Source organism: Meles meles, chromosome 13 (genome assembly GCF_922984935.1).
Source record: "Meles meles chromosome 13, mMelMel3.1 paternal haplotype, whole genome shotgun sequence".
Taxonomy (NCBI): domain Eukaryota; kingdom Metazoa; phylum Chordata; class Mammalia; order Carnivora; family Mustelidae; genus Meles; species Meles meles.
The window spans coordinates 29,568,001-29,592,055 of NC_060078.1; the positions used below are offsets into that span (position 1 = coordinate 29,568,001).

General features: G+C 39.6%; 1 protein-coding gene across 2 annotated transcripts in view; it reads right to left on the minus strand.

Moving 5' to 3' along the window:
- Window positions 1-5,647: 5,647 nt before the first annotated feature.
- The window catches only part of DNA2 (DNA replication helicase/nuclease 2), a 52,461-nt gene continuing 34,053 nt past the window's right edge, over window positions 5,648-24,055 (minus strand). For both annotated transcript variants that reach the window (XM_046026274.1, XM_046026273.1), the window contains 11 exons: window positions 21,653-21,769; window positions 21,463-21,572; window positions 20,863-20,972; window positions 19,742-19,966; window positions 13,519-13,712; window positions 13,337-13,426; window positions 13,048-13,252; window positions 11,211-11,300; window positions 10,426-10,608; window positions 7,793-7,939; window positions 5,648-7,161 (listed from right to left, as the gene is read on the minus strand). In XM_046026274.1, the coding sequence (XP_045882230.1) occupies window positions 7,093-7,161; window positions 7,793-7,939; window positions 10,426-10,608; window positions 11,211-11,300; window positions 13,048-13,252; window positions 13,337-13,426; window positions 13,519-13,712; window positions 19,742-19,966; window positions 20,863-20,972; window positions 21,463-21,572; window positions 21,653-21,769 (1,540 nt within the window). In that variant the 3' untranslated portion in view covers window positions 5,648-7,092. The remainder of the gene's footprint in view (window positions 7,162-7,792; window positions 7,940-10,425; window positions 10,609-11,210; window positions 11,301-13,047; window positions 13,253-13,336; window positions 13,427-13,518; window positions 13,713-19,741; window positions 19,967-20,862; window positions 20,973-21,462; window positions 21,573-21,652; window positions 21,770-24,055) is intronic.

The window sequence follows — 24,055 nt, forward strand, 5'->3', positions numbered from 1 at the left end:
GTCTCGGGCGGCGACGCCGTGGGCCCCGCCAACAGCTCCCTTCAGGCGCGCGGCGGCCGCCACGGCGTCTACCAGCAGGCCCGCCGCGGCCCACAGCGCTCCCGGCGGCCGGAGGACGCCCGGGAGGTCCCCCGGCGCGGCGAGTGGGGCGGGGGACCGCAGGGCCTTCAACCCGCAGGAGACAATCCCGCCCTCGCCCGGCCTCCTCGCGTCCAGCCCGACCGGAAGAAGGAGTAAGAGGAGCGCGAAGGAGACCGTGCGTGTTCCGAGCCGGAGGCCGGGCCCTGGTCGGACCACCGACCTCTCACCGTGGGGCTGCGCCGGGGCGCTCCGGCGGCTTTGCTAGGGGTGCGAGCCACGTGCAAACGTTTTCATCCACGCGGCGGCGGGGTTATCTGAGAAACCTGACCGCTTCCCTTCCCGCCTCACGAGGTCTTAGGAGCAAAGGAATTTAGAAACGAGGCAGCCCAGTCACGGCATTTAAACCGGTAAATGCGGGAAGGGCCGCACTCATCAAGGGACAGACCTGTAGAGATAAAGCCCGTTTTTTCTCATTCAGGGAAGGAAAAAACCTCTCGTGGTCAGATGACACTAGGTTAAGCTCTAGCAGTTTGGGAAGAGTAAACTATTCCGTAGTTAGATTAGCAATTAAGACAGTGGTGAGCTAGAAAGACGGAGATAAGTCATGAAAATGGGGATGTTTTTCTCATCACATTGGCCAGAATAGTTTCATGTTTCTTTACCTCTTTTGGTTTTAACAATTTCCATTACTGTGAGATAATCACACATGGAGAAAAACGTAGAAAACAGACTGTAATGAGCAGGCTATGAAGCTGCACACTCGAGTTGCGTCTTTCCTCAATGTCAGCTTTATTCAGTCATAAAGCAAGTTAAGGATTTCAAACTCAATGACATGTCACCACGTGATTAACTTGGCTTCTTCCTAGACACACAAAGCAGAACACAAGTCACACAACAAAAGATAACAGGGACTAGGAAGTTAAGGAACCAAACAAGAAGTCAGTCTGTGGGTGCACAGTTGAGATAAGGCCTGGGTCACCTCCAGGCACTTACTGCTCATTAAGCTCCAGCAGTGAAGGATCTCAGTTCTGTTCCAAGATCAATCAAGCAGAGCTGGTCAGCAGCAGCTGCCTTTTTCTTTTTTTAAGATTTTATTTATTTATTTGACAGAGCGCAATCGCACAAACGGGGGAGTGGGAGGCAGAGGGAGAGGGAGAAGGGCTCCCCACTGAGCAGGGAGCCCCACTCTGGGCTGGATTCCAGGACACTGGGATAATGACTCAAGCTGAAGGCACCTGCTTAAACTGGCTGAGCCAGCCAGGTGCCCCAGCAGCTGCCTGTTTTGTTTTTTTTTTAGATTTATTTGAGTGATAAAAAGAGAATTGCACACAAGTCAGGAGAGAGGCAGAGAAGCAGACTCCCCACTGAGCTGGGAGCCTGATGTGGGAGATCGTGACCTGAGCTGAAGGCAGACACTTAGCAGACTGAACCACCCAGGAGCCCCAAAAGCTATCTTTTGTTAAGGGGTCAGACATACAGGATGTTGAGGAGTCTGACAGTTTGCTAAAAAATCCTCTCTTTTTAACTAATGATTTTGGCTAGCTGAACATAATAAAAAAATTAAAATTTAAAAATTAAGAAAAAGAATAAACCTGCTGCCCTGTTAAAAGGAAAAGAATCTTCCTTTTTTTTTTTTAAAGATTTTATTTATTCATTTGACAGAGAGAGATCACAAGCAGGCAGAGAGGCAGGCAGAGAAAGAGAGGAGGACCCTGGGATCACGACCCGAGCCAAAGGCAGAGGCTTTAACCCACTGAGCCACGAGGCACCCCGAATCTTCCCTTTTAAAAAAAAGATTAATCTTAATCTTGGGACCCTACAGAGCTCCTCTGCTTCTGCTTGTTATCAGTTCTGGGGGACTGTCAGCTGTTGTTGGTCTTGGTAGATAATCTGACTAATGCAGTACCCTTAAGTGCTTGCATCATTGCTTGACACAGGCCCCTGCTTGACATAAGTGACTCTGTCTTGCTCTCTACATACAGTTTAAAGAATCATTATAAAGTGAACAGCTAAATAACCACCATCAGATCAACTAAGCACAGGCAGAGCCATCCTCCCTAGGAACTGCCCCTAGCCACCATTCACCGTCCCCCTTGAGGTAATTACCATTCTGGCTTTTTTGAGAATCATTTTCTTGCCTTTTTTTTTTTTTTTAAAGATTTTATTTATTTATGTATTTGACAGAGAGAGACACAGCGAGAGAAGGAACACAAGCGGGGGGGGGGGGGGCGGGGGGGAGGGTAGTAGAGGGAGAAGCCGACTCCCCGCTGAGCAGGGAGCCCCATGCGGAGCTGAATCCCAGGAGCCTGAGATCATGATCTGAGCCGAAAGCAGACGCTTAACAACTGAGCCACCCAGGAGCCCCCATTTCCTTACTTTTGTTTTCTACCTTGCAAGTATGTGCCCCTAAACCATGTAATTTATTTTTGTGTTTATAAACTTTTCACAAATGGAATAACACGATAAATTTTGTTACTTGCTTCTTTTGTTCAACATCATCCATGTCCAAGAGAAGTTCCAGGTTGGGGTATTTCAAAGTTGTACATATATCCTTTTTTTTTTTTTTAAGGTTTTATTTATTTATCTGACAGACAGAGATTACAAGTAGGTGGAGAGGCAGGCAGAGAGGGGAGGAAGCAGTCTCCCTGCTGAGCAGAGAGCCCGATGCGGGCCGATCGGGATCATGACCTGAGCCAAAGGCAGAGGCTTTAACCCACTGAGCCACCCAGGCAACCCAGTGTACATATATCCTATACCAATGTCCAAGAGAGTCACTAGAACATACAATTAAGAATTGGGGCACCTGGGTGGCTCAGTCAGTTAAGCATCTGCCTTTAGCTCAGGTCATGATCTCAGGGTCCTGGGATGGAGTCCACGTTGGGCTCCCTGCTCAGCGGGGAACTTGCTTCTCCCTCTGCCTCTCCCCCTGTTTGTGCTCTATCTCTCAAATGAATACATTATTTAAAAAAATTTAAAAAAAGAATAGAGTAACTGAAAATAAGGTATGCCTTTCTTTAAATTTATGCACTAGGCTCCTGGGTGGCTCGGTAGGGTTAGGCGTCCAACTCTTGATTTTGGCTCAGGTCATGATCTCCATGAGATGGAGCACCCTGTTGCTGGGTTCCATGCTCAGCAGGAAGTCTGCTGGAGATTCTCTCCCTTTCCCTCACCCTCTACACCTCCCCGAGCTCATGCTCTCTGTCTGTCTCTCTCAAAATAGGTAAATAAAATCTTTTAAAAATTTTTTTATTTAACACATATTATTTGTTTCAGGGGTAGTAAATAAAATCTTAAAAAAAAAGTTACAAAGCTTCGTCTTTCATATTTAGGCCTGTTATTGCATCCAGAATTGATTTTAGTGAATGGTATGGAACAGGATCAAATACCATTTTTTCTTTTTTTTTTTTTTTAAAGATTTTATTTATTTTACAGACAGAGATCACAAGTAGACAGAGAGAGAGGAAGGGAAGCAGGCTCTCCGCCAAGCAGAGAGCCCGATGTGGGGCTCGATCCCAGGACTCCGAGATCATGACCCGAGCTGAAGGCAGAGGCTTTAACCCTCTGAGCCACCCAGGCACCCCAAATATCATTTTTTTCCTACAAGCATAGCCAACTATCCCATTATCCTTCCTTTTTTTTTTTTTTTTTTTTTAGAGATTTTATGTATTTATTTGACAGAGAAAGAGATCACAAGTAGGCAGAGGAGCAGGCAGAGAAAGAGGGGAAATCAGGCTCTCCACCAAGCAGAGAGCCCGACACGGGGTTCTATCCCAGGACCCTGAGATCATGACCCAGGCCAAAGGCAGAGGCTCAACCCAGTGAACCACCCAGGCACTCCTCCCATCATCCTTTCACCACTGATCTTCCATACCCCTTTGGTATCAGTGAGCATGTAACTCTACATCAGTTCCTAGGCCAGTCTTCATTTGCAAAACCACCCCATGAGGATGGAATTGTCTGCATTTTGCAGGTTAAACTTTGAAAGGTTAAGTAACTTCAGAAAAACTACATGACAAAACCAGAATCTGAACCAATACAAAAGTAGCACCGATTTTCATAATCTCAAAATAAAGGTTTTTAGTGTTTAGGAATCTAAAACTTATTGCAAGTCTAACCCCTTCCATCTTACTATTAAGCACTGAAATATGACTGACTTGTTCATTTTTCTTCTCTCCAAATGATGGGTAAAAAAGGAAGTATTTGTATTCTAAGTTCATTTAAAAAAGCAAATAAAGTACATACTAACTTTATACAACCATGAGGACAAAGGAAAAGAGCTTTATTTCCTAGATTGCTTTTCCCCCAGTGACTTCATAGGTAACAGGTAGGAAAGAAATTAGGTAGGTAATAGGTAGGAAATACCTATGAAGAAATTATCTTTATAGGTAATAGGTAGGAAAGAAATTTAATTTGGTAATAAACCAGTTTTATTTAAAGCAAGCAAGCTAAATAAATAAATCAAGCAAGCAAGCAAATAAATTCTACTGTTGAGGTAGATATTCTTAAATGCCAAAATATACATTTGCTGGATACTAAATTCCAATTCTGTTTGGAATTTAGTGTCTGTTTAAACTAAATGAACAGGGTTAAAGTAGAATATTAATCTATTCTGAGCCCTGGATTTACTAAAGCCAACAATCTAGGTTTTTTTTTTTTTTTAAAGATTTTATTTATTTATTTGACAGACAGAGATCACAAGCAGGCAGAGAGGCAGGCAGAGAGAGATGAGGAAGCAGACTCCCTGCTGAGCAGAGAGCGGGGCTTGATCCCAAGACCCTGGATCACGACCCGAGCTGAAGGCAGAGGATTTAACCCACTGAGCCACCCAGGAGCCCCAACAATCTAGGTCTTTAAACTTACTAGTACCATCATGTCACAAAAATACTATTTTTTAAAAGCTCAACACATACTGAAATATAGAGGTGAAATTAAATGATATCTAAAATTTGCTTTAAAACATGTCAGCAAAGGGAAAAAACAGAAAGGATGTTGAAAACAATTGCAGCAAAATCTTCTACCTACTGAGTATGGTGATGGGTATATAGGAATTCACTTATTTTATTCTACTTTTCTGTATTTTTTATATGTGATACACCCTCCTATTTTCCACTCTAGTCCACTGAAAACAAAGCTTGTTGCAACCTATTAAAATTGCTTTCATGTGCCAGTAACAGGTTGGGGAACCATGGTTTGTAACCCATGGTCTCTAATACTTCCTCGTATATTTCTTGTAGCTATGCTACTCCCTGTACAGGTCTTTTCCTTTTCCCACTTGTTATACCCTCTGTCTAGACTTGTCTATTCCTCCATTACAATTTATGCAATTTATGTAATTGTACCCAGTCTTTACCAGACTTTAAGATGCTACCTTCTCCAAAAAGCTTTTCCTGACACAAGAATGATTTTCATTTTTATGCTAGTATAATAGTACTTAAACGCAGATTTAGAACATTATCAATATTTGACTTTTTACTACTGGACAGCCCCGAACTTAATTATTCAAGATTAATAACTGACACACTAAGACCTAATAGTAGAAAACAATTTATTTAATAAAAAACTGAAAGTAATTTTTTTAAAACATGAGGTAGAAACAATTTTAACATATTTCACATTCATTTTAAAAAAGGAAAAAAAAACTTTGAGACAAAGCTACTCCCAACCAAAGATGGATAAACTGAGGTTAAAATTGGTCACTTAACTAAGCACTTTGAGGAATTCTGATTTACAAAAATAGTTTTTTTTTAAAGATTTTATATATTTATTTGACAGAGAGATCACAAGTAGGCAGAGAGGCAGGCAGTGGGGATGGGGGAGCAGGCTCCTCGCTGAGCAGAGAGCCCAATGTGGGACTCGATCCCAGGACCCTGAGATCATGACCTGAGCTGAAGGCAGAGACTTAACCCACTGAGCCACCCAGGCGCCCTACAAAAATATCTTTATTCAAAAAAATTGAGAAAACTGAGTAGTGTCTCAAACAAAGGGGGCATTTGAACAATAGGTGAAAATAGGGATATGCCTTTTTAATTTGTCATCAATTCAGCAAACAAAACTCAAAGAATTATTTTCTTTTATATAAAAATTAGCAGAATACTGAATACTAAAAATAGTAAGTGAGAAAGGAGAATCAGAAATTAATTGAAGGGGCGCCTGCGTGGCTCAGTTGGTTAAGCATCTGCCTTTTAAGCTCAGGTCATGATCCCAGGGTTCTGGGATCAAGCCCCCCATCCGGCTCCAGGCTCAGCGGGGAAGTCTGCTTATCCCTCTTCCTCTGCTCGTGTGCTCTCTCACTCACTCTCTCTCAAATAAATAAATAAAATCTTAAAAAAAAAAAAAAAAGAAATTAAGTGGAAAGAATCCATTTATAAGTAATAATTTAAAAGCCTAGGTTTAAAGTGAAAATGTACGTTTTACCAAAAAGCAACAGTCAGGAAAAAAAAACAGTAAAATGGCCTTTGGATCATAGACCTCGAAACAGAAAAGAATCACACCTGTGTTATCATCACAAGATTGTGCTTAAGTGATAAAAACAAATCAATTCTTTTTTTACCTAATCTCTTAAATAAAGAAAATATGATAAAAATCTACAAAATCAAATCAGGATTGAAATTTTAGACTTTAAGTTTCTCAGATCCAAAAGTTAATCTATCATTAAAGCTGGTAAAAATTTATCGAACTCTTTCTAGGTCACACAAAAACACAGACAGTACCCACAAAACTTAGACTTTTCAGTTTTGGGTACATCTATAGTGAAAAAATTAATAGTGTGTTAAGTTTTACACAGTGATAGAACTTTAACAAGATTATAGCCCCCCAAAATAAATAAATAAATAAAACAAAAAACTGGAACTCTCAACAAAGTACATTTACACCATTTCATACCCTTAGGATAAAAGTGATCTTCACAATCTAACCAGGCACTGCATTCACAGCATATCCAAACTGCAAATAACAGGTAATATTTAGAGGAGATCTCATAGGCCAGTATAAGAAATCAAGGAAAATAGTGCTTTATCTTCTTTGAAAATCACCCAATACATGACAAAGACTTTCATGTTCCTCTGATGGAAGATCCATGATGTAAATAAATTAAGGAAGATATACTTTACAAAAAATCGAATTGCACAAAAACATTTACGATATTATTTAACATTTTGTAATTTGGTTTACAGGATCACTGAAAAATTTTTTATGACATTCTATGGATAATAACGTACTTAATAAGGTTTATATATCTTAGCCTAAGACCTTCCTATAATTTTTTAAAGATAATTTATTTTAATCATAATCTATAGTTATGACAAGGAATAATTCTCCATTTTTATAATTCTCTTTTTAAAAAATTTTAATGCTTTGTCCTAGTTTTAAAAAAAGGCGGGGGGGTTATAAATTAGGGTGAGAAGAACCAGAAGGGGTAACCACTTTCCCTCGATGTGTCTAAGAAACATGTACCCTCCTCCTAGGGCAGCAAATCAAGTCCCTTTTCTTCTCCTTTCTCACTTCAAAAACTATCCTTTTCCAACAGCTTCATTATTTCACTTTTTGCTTAAAGTTATTTTCCGTGAATTATTTTCCCTTTTCCCTTTATAGAATCAGGTCTTTGAAATGTGCCCATGGAAAACACAAAACATTAAGTTTTAATTTATATAAGTACATAAATAAAGTACTCACAATAGCACAGATATGACCATATACAAAACAAAAAGGATATTAATTTTTCTGAGTTTAGATGATGAAGTAACTTTCCCAAAGGAGGATAGCGGCTCAGTGAGGGCACACATCCCAGAAGAATCAGTTTATGTTTGGCTCTAGTTATAGCAACATTAAGACGTCGCCAATCTTTCAGGAGTTCACCAAGCTGAAAGAAATAATTTCAATTATTTGAGTTTTCTTATACATTTAGTTTCTTCTGGCAAAGAACACAGTTTGTTATTGAACTATTTCCCTACTTTAAGCATATATTCCAAAAAAGATTCATTACCACATTTAAAGTTCTTTGGACAGTTGGAAAAACTTGTCCACAATGCCAACTTCCAAATATTCTACCTGGGATGCAATTTCTGAACAATAATTTAAGGAAATGGAGCAATCTCCACTCACTGTAGCATTATTGGTAACAGTAATAAAAACCTGTAATACCTTTAGACTCAGGGAAGTGGTTAAATATACCAGGACACGTATGTACAACAGAAAACTATGCAACTGTAAGAACACAATGAAGTCTCTTTCTGTATATTGAGAGGGAAAGATCTCCAAGCTATTTTTTTTTTAATTTTTTTTTTTTAAGATTTTATTTATTTATTTGACAGACAGAGACCACAAGCAGGCAGAGAGGCAGGCAGAGAGAGAGGAGGAAGCAGGCTGTCCGCAGAGCAGAGAGCCCGACGCGGGGCTCGATCCCAGAACCCTGGGATCATGACCCGAGCCGAAGGCAGAGGCCCCAACCCACTGAGCCACCCAGGCGCCCCAGATCTCCGAGCTATTAAGAAAAAAGGGAAATATGAATACTGATTCATATCTGTTTGTATATGCTTAAAGGATAGGAATTACAGGTTACCCAAAAAACCCCACAAATTGTATACGACTCCAACCCAAAACCAAAAAAACCCAAATAATCCAATTAAACAATGGAGAGAAGACATGAAAAGACATTTCTCCAAAGACGACATACATGAGAAAAATCATTAATCATCAAGGAAATGCAAATCAAAGCCACAATGAGCTATCAATCACCTCACATCTGTTAGAATGGCTAAAATCAAAAACACGAGAAATAAGAGTTGACAAAGATGTGGAGAAAAAGGACCCCTCATGCATTGTTGGGGGGAATGCAAACTAGTACAACCACTGTGGAAAACAGTATGGAGGTTCCTCAAAAAATTAAAAATAGAATTACCATATGATCCAGTAATTCCACTAACAGGCAAAGAATACGAAAACATTAATTCAAAGGATGTACACACCCCTATATTTAGTGCAGCATTATTTACAATAGCCAAATTATGGAAGCAGCCCAAGTGTCCAACCACAGAGAAACAGATAAAGAAGATGTGAGATAGATATATACATATATATATATATATATATGCTAGGTGAAATAAGTCCAAGAAAGACAAATACCATAAAATTTCACTCATGTGGAATTTAAGAAACAAAACAAATGAACAAAGAAAAAAGACAAACCAAAAAATGGACTCTAACTATAGAGAGCAAATTGATGGTTACCAGAGGGAAGTTGGTGGGGGACAGTGTATGGGGGTGATGTTGGTCAAGGGGATTTAGGGCACACTTATCATGATGAGCACTGAGTAAAGTACAGAATTTTTTAATCATTATATCTTCTACCTGAAACTAATGCAACACTGTGTATTAATTATACTGGAATTAAAATTAAAAAACAAAAAACACCAAATTGTGATTATCTGTGAGGGTAAGAATTGAGCAGAAGAGTAACTGGGTAGAAAGAAGACTTCTTACTCTATCTTTAGAACCATATGAAGGTATAACATAATCAAGAAAAATGAATGAAAAAGAGGTAAACATGCAAAAAAACCCACCCTGGAATTATATACAAAAGTATATCTAAGGAAGCTTCTCTGTTTAAAATGTCCCCAACACAACAGCCAAAAGGTGGAAGCAAACCAAATGCCCACTGATGAATAAAGAAAATATGCCATAAACATGTAATGGAATCTTATTCAGCCTTAAGAAGGAACAAAATTCTGATACATAATATAACATGGATGAACCTTGAGGACACCGTGCTGTATGAAATAAGCCAATCACAAAAGGAAAAATACTGGGGCACCTGGGTGGCTCAGACAGTTAAGCATCTGCCTTAGGTATAGGTCATGATCGTGGGGTCCTGGGATCAAGCGCCACATTGGGCTCCCTGATCAGTGGGGAGTTTGCTTCTCCCTCTCCCTATGCCCCTCCCCACTACTTGTGCTCAAGCACACTTTCTCTGTCATCTCAAATAAATAAAATCTTAAAAAAAAAACAAAAAAATACAAAAGGACAAATAGTGTATAATTCCACTAATATGAGATGACTCTAATAGTCAAATTCAGAGACAGAAAGCAGATTGGTGATTGCAAAGGCCTGGAGGGACACAGAACTGGAGGGTTGTTACTCATAGGTATAGAGATTTGGTTTTGCAAAATGAAAAAATATCAGAGATCTGCTGCACAACGCTGTGCATATACTTAATGCCACTGAACTGTGGACTTAAAAACAGTGATGATTTTACATTTTATATTACATGGAGTTTTTAACCACAACCTAAAAAAAAAAGCGAAGAAAAAAACGTCCCAAACAAATCAGCAGAAAATACAATGAACTCACAGGTCCATCCTTATTACTTCTAACAAAAGATACCAGAATGATACTTTTGTCTCTTCCTTGGTATTTGTCTACAGTGTTAACTTCAACCATCCTGATAGAAGAATGGAACAATAAATCATTGATGATCTTTAACTGCTGCCTGTAGGGTGCAATGATACCAATATCAGAGGGTTTACATCCAGCCTAAACAGAAAGAAACACAATGAAAATGAAAATCCTGATTTTGTTATTTAAGCTTTACTAAATTTATTAAATTAAATGTTTACATAATGTGCCCAATTAATGTTTATGATAGATTGTTTTGTTGTAAGGAGTAAATATAATTTCTAAATTTGCTCTAAATCTATATCCATATTTTCTGAGCCTTAATGATTTCCTCAAACATTGCTCTCTTGATTTCTGTAGATTAACAACAGTATAATGGTTTGCATGCCACTGGAACGGTGCTGCCATAGGAGAAAAAAAATGCACAAAGAAATACATTACCCTTTCTGCAATCCCTTACACTGAAGTTTCCAATCCCCAATCGCACTGAAGCAACCTTATGTTGACACAATCAGAATTATCTGATGTTACAAAAAATTACCCTAAATGGAAACCCAAAATGCCATTATAAAAAATTACATCTTAGATAATGTTCCCAAAATAGAACAAAAGCAATCAGGCTTCAGTCCTCTTCTCTTAATGAACAAGGATTATGCTAGGTCTTAAGTTCCTTGCATTCTAACATTATATTACACTTCATCTTAGTATTTGCTAGCCCACAGAATTAAATTCTAAATTACCTTAATAAAAACAGAGGTCAGGAAAACTATTAACTTGGCTTCTGTCATATTGCTCACACCACCCTTTTCAGCCTGTTCTGGTGCCGGAACCTAAACAGAAACAGAGTTAAGAGTACGGTCAGTACACAGAGAGCCATAGGGAGTCCACCACCAGCTGTGGAGACAAATGAAAAATATCCTCATTTTAAAAGGTAAAGGTACAAGAAAATAAACAAACAAATAAATAAAAAGTTGAAGGTTAAAGAATTAACAAAAATGAATGATAGTAGTCACCTTCAGAAAGCCCAGAAGCAACGTATCTTAAACATTCTACAGTTCAGATTAAAATCTTTCTAGGAGCCAAGCACACATTGGGCTTCACATACTTTACTCTTTTACCCCGTAGTTTACAAGTATCATAGGCCAGAAAAGATAAGTAACTTGCCCAAGGCCTCACAGTACATCATAAGTGTAGGATTTAAACTCAGATCTGACTCTAATATCTGTGTTCTTTCAATTTTCTTGTTGCCTTTCATACAAATAATGGAGCAGATAAAATTCCCCAGGTTCTACCATACCTAGTAAAACTCTCCAGGAACTACTTTGCTCCTACATAATCCTTAAGTAATCCTGATTATTTTTTTTTAATTTTTTTAACTTTTAAAAAAACTTTTATTTGTCAGAAAGAGAGAAGAGTGAGCACAAGGAGACATAGTGGCAGGCAGAGGCAGGGAGAGCAGGCCGAGCAAGGAGCCTGACGCTGGACTTGATCCCAGGACCCTGGGATCATGACCTGAGCCGAAGGCAGCTGCTTAACTGACTAAGCCATCCAGGCACCCAAATAAAATCTTAAAAAAAAAATTTATTTGGAATCCTAATGCTGGGGATGCCTGGGTGGCTCAGTCGGTTAAGCAGCTGCCTTTGGCTCAGGTCATGATCCCAAGGTCCTGAGATCAAGCCCCACATCAGGCTCCCTGCTCAGCAGAGAGCCTGCTTCCTCCTCTCTCTGTCTCTGCCTGCCTCTCTGCCTACTTGTGATCTCTGTCTGTCAAATAAATAAATAAATCGATCTTAAAAAAAAAAAGTAACCAATTATATGTATCATATTACCATAAAATAATTATGTCATTTGTTATTATGATGGGTGGTTATTAAAAATAGGGCCCTACTTGCATGGGTACCTGGCTGGCTCAACTGGTAGAAGCAGGAGCTGGGAGCCCGATGCTGGATTCAATCCCAGGACACTGGGATCATGACCTGAACAAAAGACAGACCCTTAACCAACTGAGCCACCCAGGCCTCCCTGGTTGCTACTTTTTATCAGGTCATATAAAGACTTCCAAATGAATGCTGCACTACATAAAACAAACTCAGAAATAACAGGGTCAAAACTTTGTTCTTAGTTCCTAGAAATAAGAATCAAGTTAATTTAAAGTCCTTGTGAAGTTTTGTTTAATGATAAGTTTGTAAAGAGGTCTTTATGTGCATATGTGGAGGCAGGAGGTAATAAATTATCTGTACTGTCAAGCTGAATTCTGCTGTGAACCTCAAACTGCTCTAGAAAATAAAGTCTCCATTTGTAAACCCAGCCCTTTAACAATATCAATGCCAATTTCTTTTTTAAGAAATGTAATTATACACTTCAAAAGTCGATTTTGAAATCTATTAATTCCCAGAATAAACCTCCTTCCAAAGACACTGGCTCTATAGAAAGAAGATTCTTTTGTGTTGAAGTATAAGAAATACACTAGTTTTAACTGAACTCTATTAAAGCACTCACTATTAAAAACTGAAGAATTTAAATAATAGGACAAAAGGAAGAAAAAACAAAAATCAGGGTTTGTTTGTTTTTTCTTACCTTGTCTGTATTAAGAAAACAAACAGGATTGTTTGGCTCAAATACTCGGATCATCCAAGGATTTTCAGAATAATCAGCATAAAATTCCAGCTCCAGCTTTACATCTTTAAAGTTGGGCAGGCTGATCACTGCATTGGCCACTTTGTCTGATCCACACTCCAGCTTTCCTTCATATGTCAGCTTATTACTTAAGGACATAATTTGACTAAGGCAATTACAAAAATAATTTTAGTTTTGGAAGATGAAAATAAACATGAAAAACAATCCTAGTGGACACTCTTACAAATACCTGTTCATTCTGTACTGCACCGTTAATTGTACAACAGCATTCTCATTCCGCTCCAATCTCTTGAATAAGCTTTCACTCATGCCAAGAGCTCTGTCAACAAATCAGATTCAGGCTTATCAGAGTCCAGACACTGTCCCAGAAGAAGAATCTAATTTAAAATTAAAACCTCAATGTCCGCTTACCTTGCTTCACGGTTTAGAACCAGGGGAGGGAGCTGCTGATGATCGCCCACCAACACAAATCTCCGAGAATAAAAGAGTGGCCCTAGACAGACTGGTTGGCTAATTTGAGAGGCTTCATCCACAATACAAAAATCAAAGGTTTTACGAGAAAATATTGGATGGTTTATTCCCATACATGTTGTTGCAACAATACGCTAAAAACAAAGAAAGAAAATAGATGGGTTATCTAACATATCCAAGAAGCATAACTTGTTTTTCCCATATTTTGATTTACCTATTGAATTTTTAAAAGATTTTATTTTTAAGTAATCTCTTCACCCAATGTGGGGTTCGAACTCACAACTCCAAGATCAAGAGTTGTATGCTCTACCAACCGAGGGAGCCAGGTACCCCACCATTTTCTAAATTTTTTTTTTTTTTAAGATTTTATTTATTTATTTGACAGAGAGAGAGATCACAAGTATGCAGAGAGGCAGGCAGAGAGAGAGGAGGAAGCAGGCTCCCTGCTGAGCAGAGAGCCCGATGCCGGGCTCGATCCCAGGACCCCGAGATCATGACCCGAGCCGAAGGCAGCGGCTTAATTCACTGAGCCACCCAGGCGCCCCCCCACCATTTTTTAAATTTAAGGTTCAAAAAGATTTTTGTCCCAAACAACAGGAATCCGCCAATATTATTTAATTCTGAAACATTTGTAGTATGCAAAAAAAAATTAACTTTTTACTACAAACTTAAAAACGAGGGGCACCTGGGTGGCTCAGTCATTAAGCATCTGGCTTCTGCTCAGGTCATGATTCTGGGATCCTGAGATCAAGCCCCACATTGGGCTCCCTGATCAGCAGGAAGTCTGCTTCTCCCTCTTCCATTCCCCCTACTTGTGTTCCCTCTCTCACTGTGTCTCTCTCTGTCAAATAAATAAAAATCTTAAAAAAAAAAAAAGAAAGAAAGAAAGAAAAATCACGTGAATTTTCTGGACACTCTAACATTGCTCAAATTTGGATATTTCCAAATGGAAATCTGAAACACTCAAGAAGTAGTAAGTTAATTATTTTAAGTTTTTATTTATTTAAGTAATCTCTACATCCAATGTGGGGCTCAACCCCATGACCCTGAGATCAAGAATCACAGTAATTTAAAAAAAAATTTTTTTTTAAAGATTTTATTTCCTTGAGAGCAAGAGAGAGTACAGGGGATGAGGGTGGAGCCCGATGCAGGGCTCAATCTCAAAACCCTTTTTTTTGATTTTCAAAAAAAAATCAAGGATCATGACCTGAGCTGAAAGCAGCCGCTTAACAGACGAAGCCAGCCAGGCACCTCCAGTAATTTTTTTTAAATATCAACAGGACTTCACTTCTGGTAAACTGGAGTGCTTTTCCTCACTCCTCCCACAAAGTACAACTAAAAACTCTATAAACATTATATATAAAACAAACATAAGGACTCTGAAAAGTGGAGAAAAGGTAAACCATTTAGGGACCTTGGGACCTAAGGAACAGTAGTTTGTTTCCTGGGTTTTCTTTGGCCCTCATCTATCTCAACTTTGGAGCTGAAGAATTTAACCCGGGAATGCTGATGGGCACAGACAAAAAAAACTCAAGAAAAGCCAAAGGAAGAGAAAAGAGAAAGCCTAGCAGACAGAAAACTTGTATACAATAGCCACTCTATAATAGCTACTCTACCCTAACCAAAGGCCACAAAAAACACTGTAGTCCTATGCCCCACTGATGCAGGCAAAGGAACTCCAATGTCCTACTGGGGCAGTAACAGAGCCGGGCAAGGAGGCAGTCAGGACTTTAATCCCTGCTGAATGATAATAAGGCCCCACCTCACAATGTCAGTGGAGACCATGTGGGGAACCTAGACTTCTACCCCTTTCCATCAGTAATGAGGAGCCCCTACCCCCTTTATGTTAAGAGGCCAAATGGGAACCTCACTTCAACTCCCACCTGACAGTAACGAAGTGACATACTCTCTTGTTCTATCCCAGTAGAATCAGAGAAAGCCAGCTAAAACAGAAGTCTTAAATAACATAATGCAAGATGTTCAGGTTCATCATAAAATATACATAGCCAGGGGCAAATAGGTGGCTCAGTCGGTAGTGTCCAACTCTAGATCTCACTTCAGGTCTTGATCTCTGGGTTCTGAATTCAAGCCCCACACTGGGCATGGAGCCTACTTAAAAAAAAAAAAAATGGGGCACCTGGGTGGCTCAGTTGGTTAAGCCTCTGTCTTTGGCTCAAATCATGATCCCAGGGTCCTGGATCGAGTCCCATATCAGGCTCCCTGCCCAGTAGGGAGCCTGCTTCTCCCTCTACCCCTCTCCTCTACTTGGGCTCTCTCTCTTTCAAATAAATAAACAAAATCTTAAAAAAAGAAAGAGAGAGAGAGAAAAAAAAAGAAAGAAAGAAAGAAACTGTTACATATAAAACAAAAACAGGGGGAGCCAAGGGGGAGCCTAGGAGGTTTAGTCAGTTAAGCATCTGCCTTCGGCTCAGGTCATGATTCCAGGATCCTGGGATCAAGCTCCATGCTTAGTGGGGAGCCTGCCTCTCCCTCTCCCCTTGCTTATGCTCTCTCTCTCTGTCAAATAAATAAATAAATAAATAAATAAATAAATAAAATCTTAAAAAAAAAAAAACAGGAAAATCTCGTGCTGAATGAAAAAAATGTACTCAAAAGATGCCAACAACAAGGATATCAGAGATGTTAGAATTGTATGACAAAGTGAAAAATTTATATACTACACTGATCAAAATTAAGGACTTTTCTGCAGCAAAGGATCTTGTGAGGAAAATGAAAAAAAAAAAAAAGAAAAAAAACTGTTGGAGAAAACACTCACAAATTATATATCCATTAAAGGACTAACATCTAGAATACAGAAAGAACTTTCAAAACTCAACAGTAAAAAAACCAATCCAAATGGCCAACAGAGACATTTCACTGAAGAGGATACAGAGATAGCAAACAAGCACATGAAAACATCAATCGCCATCACTAGGGAAATGCAAATTAAAATCACAATGAGGTATCATTATATACCTACCAGAATGTCCAAAACAAAAAACACTTACTCTACCACATGCTGACTAGATCACTCACACCCTTTTATTTATTTGAGAGAGAGAAAAAGAGAGAGAGCACAAGCAGGGGAGAGTAGCAAGAAGAGGAAGAAGCAGGCTCTGCGCTGAGCAAGGAGCCTGATGCTGGACTCAATCCGAGAATCCTGAGACCGTGACCTGAGCCGAAGGCAGACGCTTAACCAACTGAACCACCCAGGCTTCCCAGTTTGGTAAATTTTTTTAAAAAAACTAAACATGCAGGGCACCTGGCTGGTTCGGCCTGTAGAGCATGTGACTCTTCATTTTGCAGGTGTGAGTTTGAGCCCCATGTTAGGCATAGAGATTACTTAAACAAAACAACAACAAAAAACCCTAAAAACTAAACATACAACTACCAAATGACCCAGAAATTGCACCTCTGAGCATTTATCACATAGACTAAGTCCACACAAAACCCTGTACATGAATGTCTATAGCAGCTTGATTCATAACAGCCAAAAATTCTCCAGATGTTTTTGAATGGGTGAACGGTTAAACAAACTGTGGTACCTCCATATAATGGATGTACTCACCAACATAAAAGAACAAACTATTCATAAACACAACAACCTAAATCTCCAGGGTATTAGACTCATTGAAAAAACACCAACCTGAGAATGTTACATACTGTGTACGATCCCATTTATGTAACATTCTTGAAATGACAAAATTGTAGAAAGGAAAACAGGTAAGTGGTTATCAGGGGTTCAGGAGGGGGTGGGGCAGGAACAAAGCAGGTATAGTTGTAAAAGTACAACATGAGTCATCCTTGTGGTAATGGAGCTGTATCCGGACTGTATCAATGATAATATCCTGGGCATGATATTTACCAGTTTTGTAAAATGGTACTATTGCGCAAAGGATATATATGATTTCTCTGTATTATTTCTTACTATTGTGTGCAAATCTATAATCACCTCAAATACTAAGTTTAATTTTTTTTAAGATTTTATTATTTTTTTAGATTTTCATTTATTTATTTGACAGACACAGATCACAGGTAGGCAGAGAGGCAGGCGGAGAGAGTGGGGGACGCAGGTTCCCTGCTGAGCTGAGAGCCCGATGTGGGGCTCGATCCCAGGACCCTGGGATCATGACCTGAGCCAAAGGCAGAGACTTTAACCCACTGAGCCACAAAGGCACCCCAATAAGTTTAATTTTTAAGTTAATCAGATATACATTTTAGGTACTTCAAAATTTTTCTTTAAAATTTTATTCATTTATTTGACAGAACAAGAGGGAACAAGCACGGGGAGCAGCAGAGAGGGAGAGGGAGAAGCAGGCTCCCAGCTGAGCAGGGACCCAGATGCAGGGTTTGATCCCAGGACCCCAGGACTATAACCTGAGCCAAAGCCCGATCCCCAACCGAATGAACCACCCACCCAGGTGCCCTTCAAAATTTTTCAATAACTGGTATAGATATTAGAAAAAGGAACAGAAGGAACAGCTTATTAAATTATTTTATTTATTTTAGATGATTTTTTTCAAAAACAAAACTATCAGTTAAAACTTCCCGGTGGGGGGTGCCTTGCTGGTTCAGTCAGTAGAGCATGTAACTCTTGATCAGGGGTCACGAGTTCAAGTCCTATGTTGGATGTAGAGATTACTTAAAAATAAAATATTTTTTTAAAGATTTTATTTATTTATTTGAGAGAGAGCACAAGCAGGTGGAGGGGCAGAGGGAGAGGGAGAAGCAGACTCCCTGATGAGCAAGAAGGATGCTGGGATCATCACCTGAGCTGAAGGCAGACATTTAACCAAGTGAGCCACCCAGGTGCCCCAAAAATAAAATCTTTTTTTTTTTTAAGATTTTATTTATATATTTGACAGAGAGAGACACAGCAATACAGGGAACAGAAGCAGGAGGAATGGGAGAGAGAGAAGCAGGCTTCCTGCCAAGCAGGGAGCCCAATGCGGGGCTTGATCCCAGGACCCTAAGATCACGACCTGAGCCGAAGGTAGATACTTAATGACTGAGTCACCCAGGTGCCCCCCCCAAAAATCTTTAAAAAATAAAAACTTCCCCCCAAAATACAGACATTAAATAATAAAATAAAAACTAGGCTCTATATGAAAAGTCTCTAAGTCTAGAAAAACCTATCATTAGACTGTTCATGTACCATTGTTTGGAATTCAAACAGGCTAAATAATCCTCCTTATTAGTAGTTTTCTAGGTGTGATATTATAATATAATAATACATGTTTGTCTTCCTCTGGGTTCCTGACACAGAGATCCTAAAACCCTTGGAATTTCCTCAGTGTTAGGGGAGAGAGGAATATCTCTTGTTATTGATAATAAGTCCCTTTCAACCATACCTGCATTATGCTAATTAGAGGATGGGAGTTGGATGCCAGAGGAACCAATCTAGAGATTAAAGGGTTAGAATTTTTCAACCCCATCCCTAACCCCACCCTCTACTGAGGGAAGGGTAGAGGGTCTGGGAATTGAGCTAATCACCAACCACCAATGATTTAATCAACCATGCCTACATGATGGAATCTCCATAAAAACCCCCACACAAAGGGGTTCAGAGAGCTTCTGGGCTGGTGAACACATCATGGTGCTGGGAGGGTGGTTTATCTGGAGAGGGTATAGAAGCTCTAGATCCCTTTCCGCATTCCTAACCCTATGCATCTCTTCTATTTGACTGTTCCTGAATTGCATCCTGTGAATACATCCAGTAATTTAGTCAGTAAAGGACTTACTTGAATTCTGTGAGCCATTCTAGCAAGTTATCGAACCCTAGGATGGGGTCAAGGGAACCCTGATTTATGGCTGTTAGCTCAGATGCACAGGAGGCCCGGACTTACAACTGAGAACTGAAGTGGGTGGTGCAGTCCTATTAAGGGGTTGAGCACTAAGCTGCAGAATCAGCACTAACTCCACTAGCTAGTGTCAGAAGTGCTGAGTGGAGAGAAACAAGCATTTTCCATAACTAGGATAGTTTAAACTAGGAGATTGGGAGCCCTGATTAATAAACCAGAATCCTCATTTCAGTTCAAAAGCAAAGAGCAAACTATAAATTAATAAAACTGGTCAATGTGACTGATTTCCCAGAATGCTGTTTCTCCACTCAGTCTGGCTACAAAAATTCCTGCTGGTATTATTATGCAATAATTGTACTTACGTGGCTATTGTAGAGTTCTTCCAGAAGAACTAAGGATTTAATGGACTTGGATCTGCAAATTTCCTCCTCTGTGAATTTCTGGATGTCTTGATGTACCTTCTGAGCCTGACCCAAACGCAAAAATCCTATTTTAAACTTCACTAACTTCAGAAGAATATTGTCAACAGCAGAATGTGTATAGCTGGTCAACAAAACACTAAAACCACAGGCATAGAGAATTCTTACCTAATAATGAATAAAAGAAAGGAAAATAACATTACTTTTAATTCCAAATAATTTTCAACATGCTTATATTTTTCAAATACAATCAGAAAACTTAATAGGAAGCGTATCTTAGAGCTGAGCCAAGCTAAGTATTTAAAAAATTATAAAGTCAAAATGTTTTATGAAAATCACACGGCATTATCTCATTAGTTAATGATATATTAATACCATATTATTAATGATAATAAAATTAGGTATATTTTATAATTTATTATTGATAATAAAATTGACTACAAAGTACAAACTTTGAATAGTGCCTGGCACACAATATCAATCAACAAATATTTGTTGCCATCATTATGATTATTCTAAGATTAGCACAGAAATCTACTGACATGGAAAAACAAATCCCAGAAAAATCTATTTCAACCACCTCTGTATAATTTATCACTTTTTTAAGGCAAAGCAAACATACAATGATATACATGCCACAACTGAAAGATGTCTCAGATAAACCTAAGTGCAAAAAACCTACAACAAGATTACAACTTTTTGTGACTTAGCTTTTATATTTCTCTTGTCATTCATTTTATTTTTAAAGATTTTATTTATTTATTTGACATAGAGAGAGAGTTCACACGTAGGCAGAGAGGCAGGCAGAGAGAGGGGGAAACAGGCTCCTGGCTGAGCAGAGAGCCTGATGCGGGGCTCGATCCCAGGACCCAACAATCATGACCTGAGCCAAAGGCAGAGGCTTAACCCACTGAGCCACCAAGGTACCCCTCTTATGTCATTCTTAAAATTTAATTTGAAATAAAGCCCTTTGATTTAAAATTCAGCCCTTTTGATAGAAAACATCACATTCTCCAAACTGAGAAGCTGATTCAAATAGTTTCTAAGCAAAAGAATAACCTTACAAGAGTACATATTGTAGTTGTTTTTCCTGTTCCGGGCATACCCACGATGAGTGTGTAGTCTTTTGAAAGAAGTACCTTTTTCATTGCTTGCCTCTGAGGTTTATTCAAACCTACATTTAAATTTAAAAATAACAGGAAAAAGAATGTTGGATTTCAATGAGCAAATTAACTGTAAGAAAAGCAGCCTCTCTTCAAGTCTGTTTTTCAATATGTCTTTTTATTTATTTTTTTTTTTTTTGAGAAGTAGCTACAGTTTAATACAAACCTGCACCAGAACACAATGTGTCGGGCTGTTTTGTCTTTGCCTCAAACAAGTGGCCAAAGCACAGGACCATGTGTCGTCTTGGGGTTGACACGGTCGTAGCACCATGACATTTACAGAGTGAGAAGTCACTTGGGTGCTGGAGGCCCCAATATGTCTTTTTAAAGTAAGAAAATGTCATGGTGATATTAAAGCATATAGGTAAACTACTTCCCAAGAAAATCTGTCTAAAAATTACAAGTTTATTAAGTTACAAAAATGCTAGGCTATAATAGACACTGAATTATAAATACAACCAAGAACAATCAATGGAAGCACACATACTGATTATCACATACCTTTTAGAATGCAGGCAACTGTATCTTTTGCATCATATGGAAGAACAGAACTGAGGTAGGATGTAAACTGAGGTTCACGAAAGTCAATGATTAAATCTCGAAGTTTTTGGCTGGAAAGAAAAAAAAAGTGTTTTTAGTAATATTCCTTATGAAAGATGGGTAAATTTCAGATTCACTCATTGTTACAAACCTGACACAAGTATTTTCCATCAATTTAGAAAGATTTCCTAAGGGGGTGTCTATATCACAAGTTTTTTCTTCTTGGTCCAATCTGAACAAAGTTGATTCTGGGAGTATTGACAAGTTCCTAAAACAGGAAATAGATATACATGAATGTTCTTCATTTAACATAGTCAGTTAGAAATACATTGCTGTAGGATGCCTGAGTGGTTGTTGGTTAACCCTCTGCCTTCGCCATAGGTCATGATCCCAGGGTCCTGGGATCAAGTCCTGCATTGGGTTCCTTGCTCAGCAGAAATTCTGCTTCTCCCTCTGCCTGCCACTACCCCCCCTTGTTTGTATTCTCAATTTCCCTCTCTCTCTCTCTAATAAAATCTTAAAAAAGGAAGGAAGGAAGGCAGGGAGGAAAGGAGGGAGGAAGGAAGGAATACATTACTCTTTGTTAAAAGAGTAAATGAGCCAGAATAGCTATTAAAATGGCTACCAGGGACACCTGGGTGGCTCAGTGGGTTAAGCCTCTGCCTTCAGCTCAGGTCATGATCCCAGGGTCCTGGGATCGAGCTCCTCATCAGGCTCTCTGCTCGGCAGGGAGCCTGCCTTCCCCTCCCCCTCTCTGCCTGCCTCTGTGCCTACTTGTGATCTCTGTCTGTCAAATAAATAAATAAAATCTTTAAAAAAAAAAAAGCTACCAGGCCCTAATTCATACTTGCCAATCAGACAATATAAGAATGGTGCACTGGGGCGCCTGGGTGGCTCAGTGGGTTGGGCATCTGCTTTCAGCTCAGGTCATGATCTTAGGGTCTTGGGATCGAGCCCCACATTGGGATCCCCGCTTAGTGGGGAGACTGCTTCTCCCTCTCTCTCTGCCTGCCTACTTGTGATCTCTCTCTGTCAAATAAATAAAATCTTAAAAAAAAAAAAAAAAAAAGAATGGTGCACTAGCCGGAAAAGGGAGAAAAGTAGGGTTCAAGACACTAAGGTCAAATCAATTAATTGGGAACTTACACCTGCTGACAATTCACTAGGCCTAGCTTTGCAATCTAGCCTGGACTCACCACACCGAGGATGATCCTGAGCACAGGGCCCCTCTCTCCTCCACCCTGGAGCACAGGTCTCTTTCCTGATGCCTTCTCCCACTCCTCTTCCAACTCCTAAAACCCCAGGGTTCCCTAGAGTCCCTCCCCTGGTCCTCTGTACTGTTCTTTCTTGTCATTTTCCCTTGGTTCCATGCCCTCATGTAGCTCTAAATGCCAAATCTACATCTTGAGGCCTGACCTCACATTCTTTTTCTGCCTGGCTGCTCACCTGAGCTTCAGGTTTGGATATCCAACAGGCAGCAAGAATTTTCCACTTGATCAAAACCCAGGCTATGAAAACTCAATACATTCAAAACTGAACAAATCTTTACTCCCGCTTAATCTGATCCTTATTATGTGGCTCTGATTCCAGTCAACAGCACTTGCCTCTACACCACTGCCTTGTCCTTCCTTCTCCCTTCCCCTCACCCTCTCCCCAACCTTCATATCCAATCAGCAACCAAATGTTAGCCAATTTTACTTTCTAAATACTTCTCAAAATCACTCCATGCTCTCTGCCAAAGCTACCTTGCCCCCAATCACCGCTGGCCTGGGCCACTACAAGTTTCCTTGTTTCCATGCTTTCAGATTCATCTCTATTAATTAACTGTTCTTCACAATGCATCAACAGAGAAATGCAAATCCGATTATTATCGCTCTTCTGTTAAAACTCTTTAATACATCTGAATAGTCACAACTTAACATGCTATGTAAGATCTTCTATGAAGTGACCTCCCCAATAACACTCTCTTCTTCATCTTCTACATTCCTGCACTTTGCTGAACGTTCCGTCACACCATCATGTCGTTATGCACCACGTTCCTCTGTCCAGCATACTCGTCTCACACTGCTACACCAGGCAATTAATTCACCAGGTAAAGATCCAGAATGACCTCTTTCAAAAGCTTTCCCTGAGCCTTCTAAAATTGGGTTCAATGCCTCTCATCCGTTTACCCCCAAGATTATAAACTCCTCAACGATTTGCAAAGCAGGATACTCACTAAATAAATAACTGCAAGTGACTGCCAGAAATCCTAAGAGACAAAAGAAGTACTGTGCCTCATACTCCCATATCATGAAACCCAGACTGGGGCTGGTTGTGGCTACACTAGAATTACTGACTGTCAGAGGACAAGCCCGGACACATCCAGACTTACCCAGAAGTCACTGCATCCCAATTCCTGACCTCCATCCATTAAGATACGGGAGGCCTGGCCTGCACTTCATGCAAGGAAGGGTGGGAGGGCAGGAAGAGGGGAATGTAGACATTAGTGAGCATGGATAGCAGTCTCAACCACAATTGTTCATACCAACTATTTTATTTACTTAATATTTTT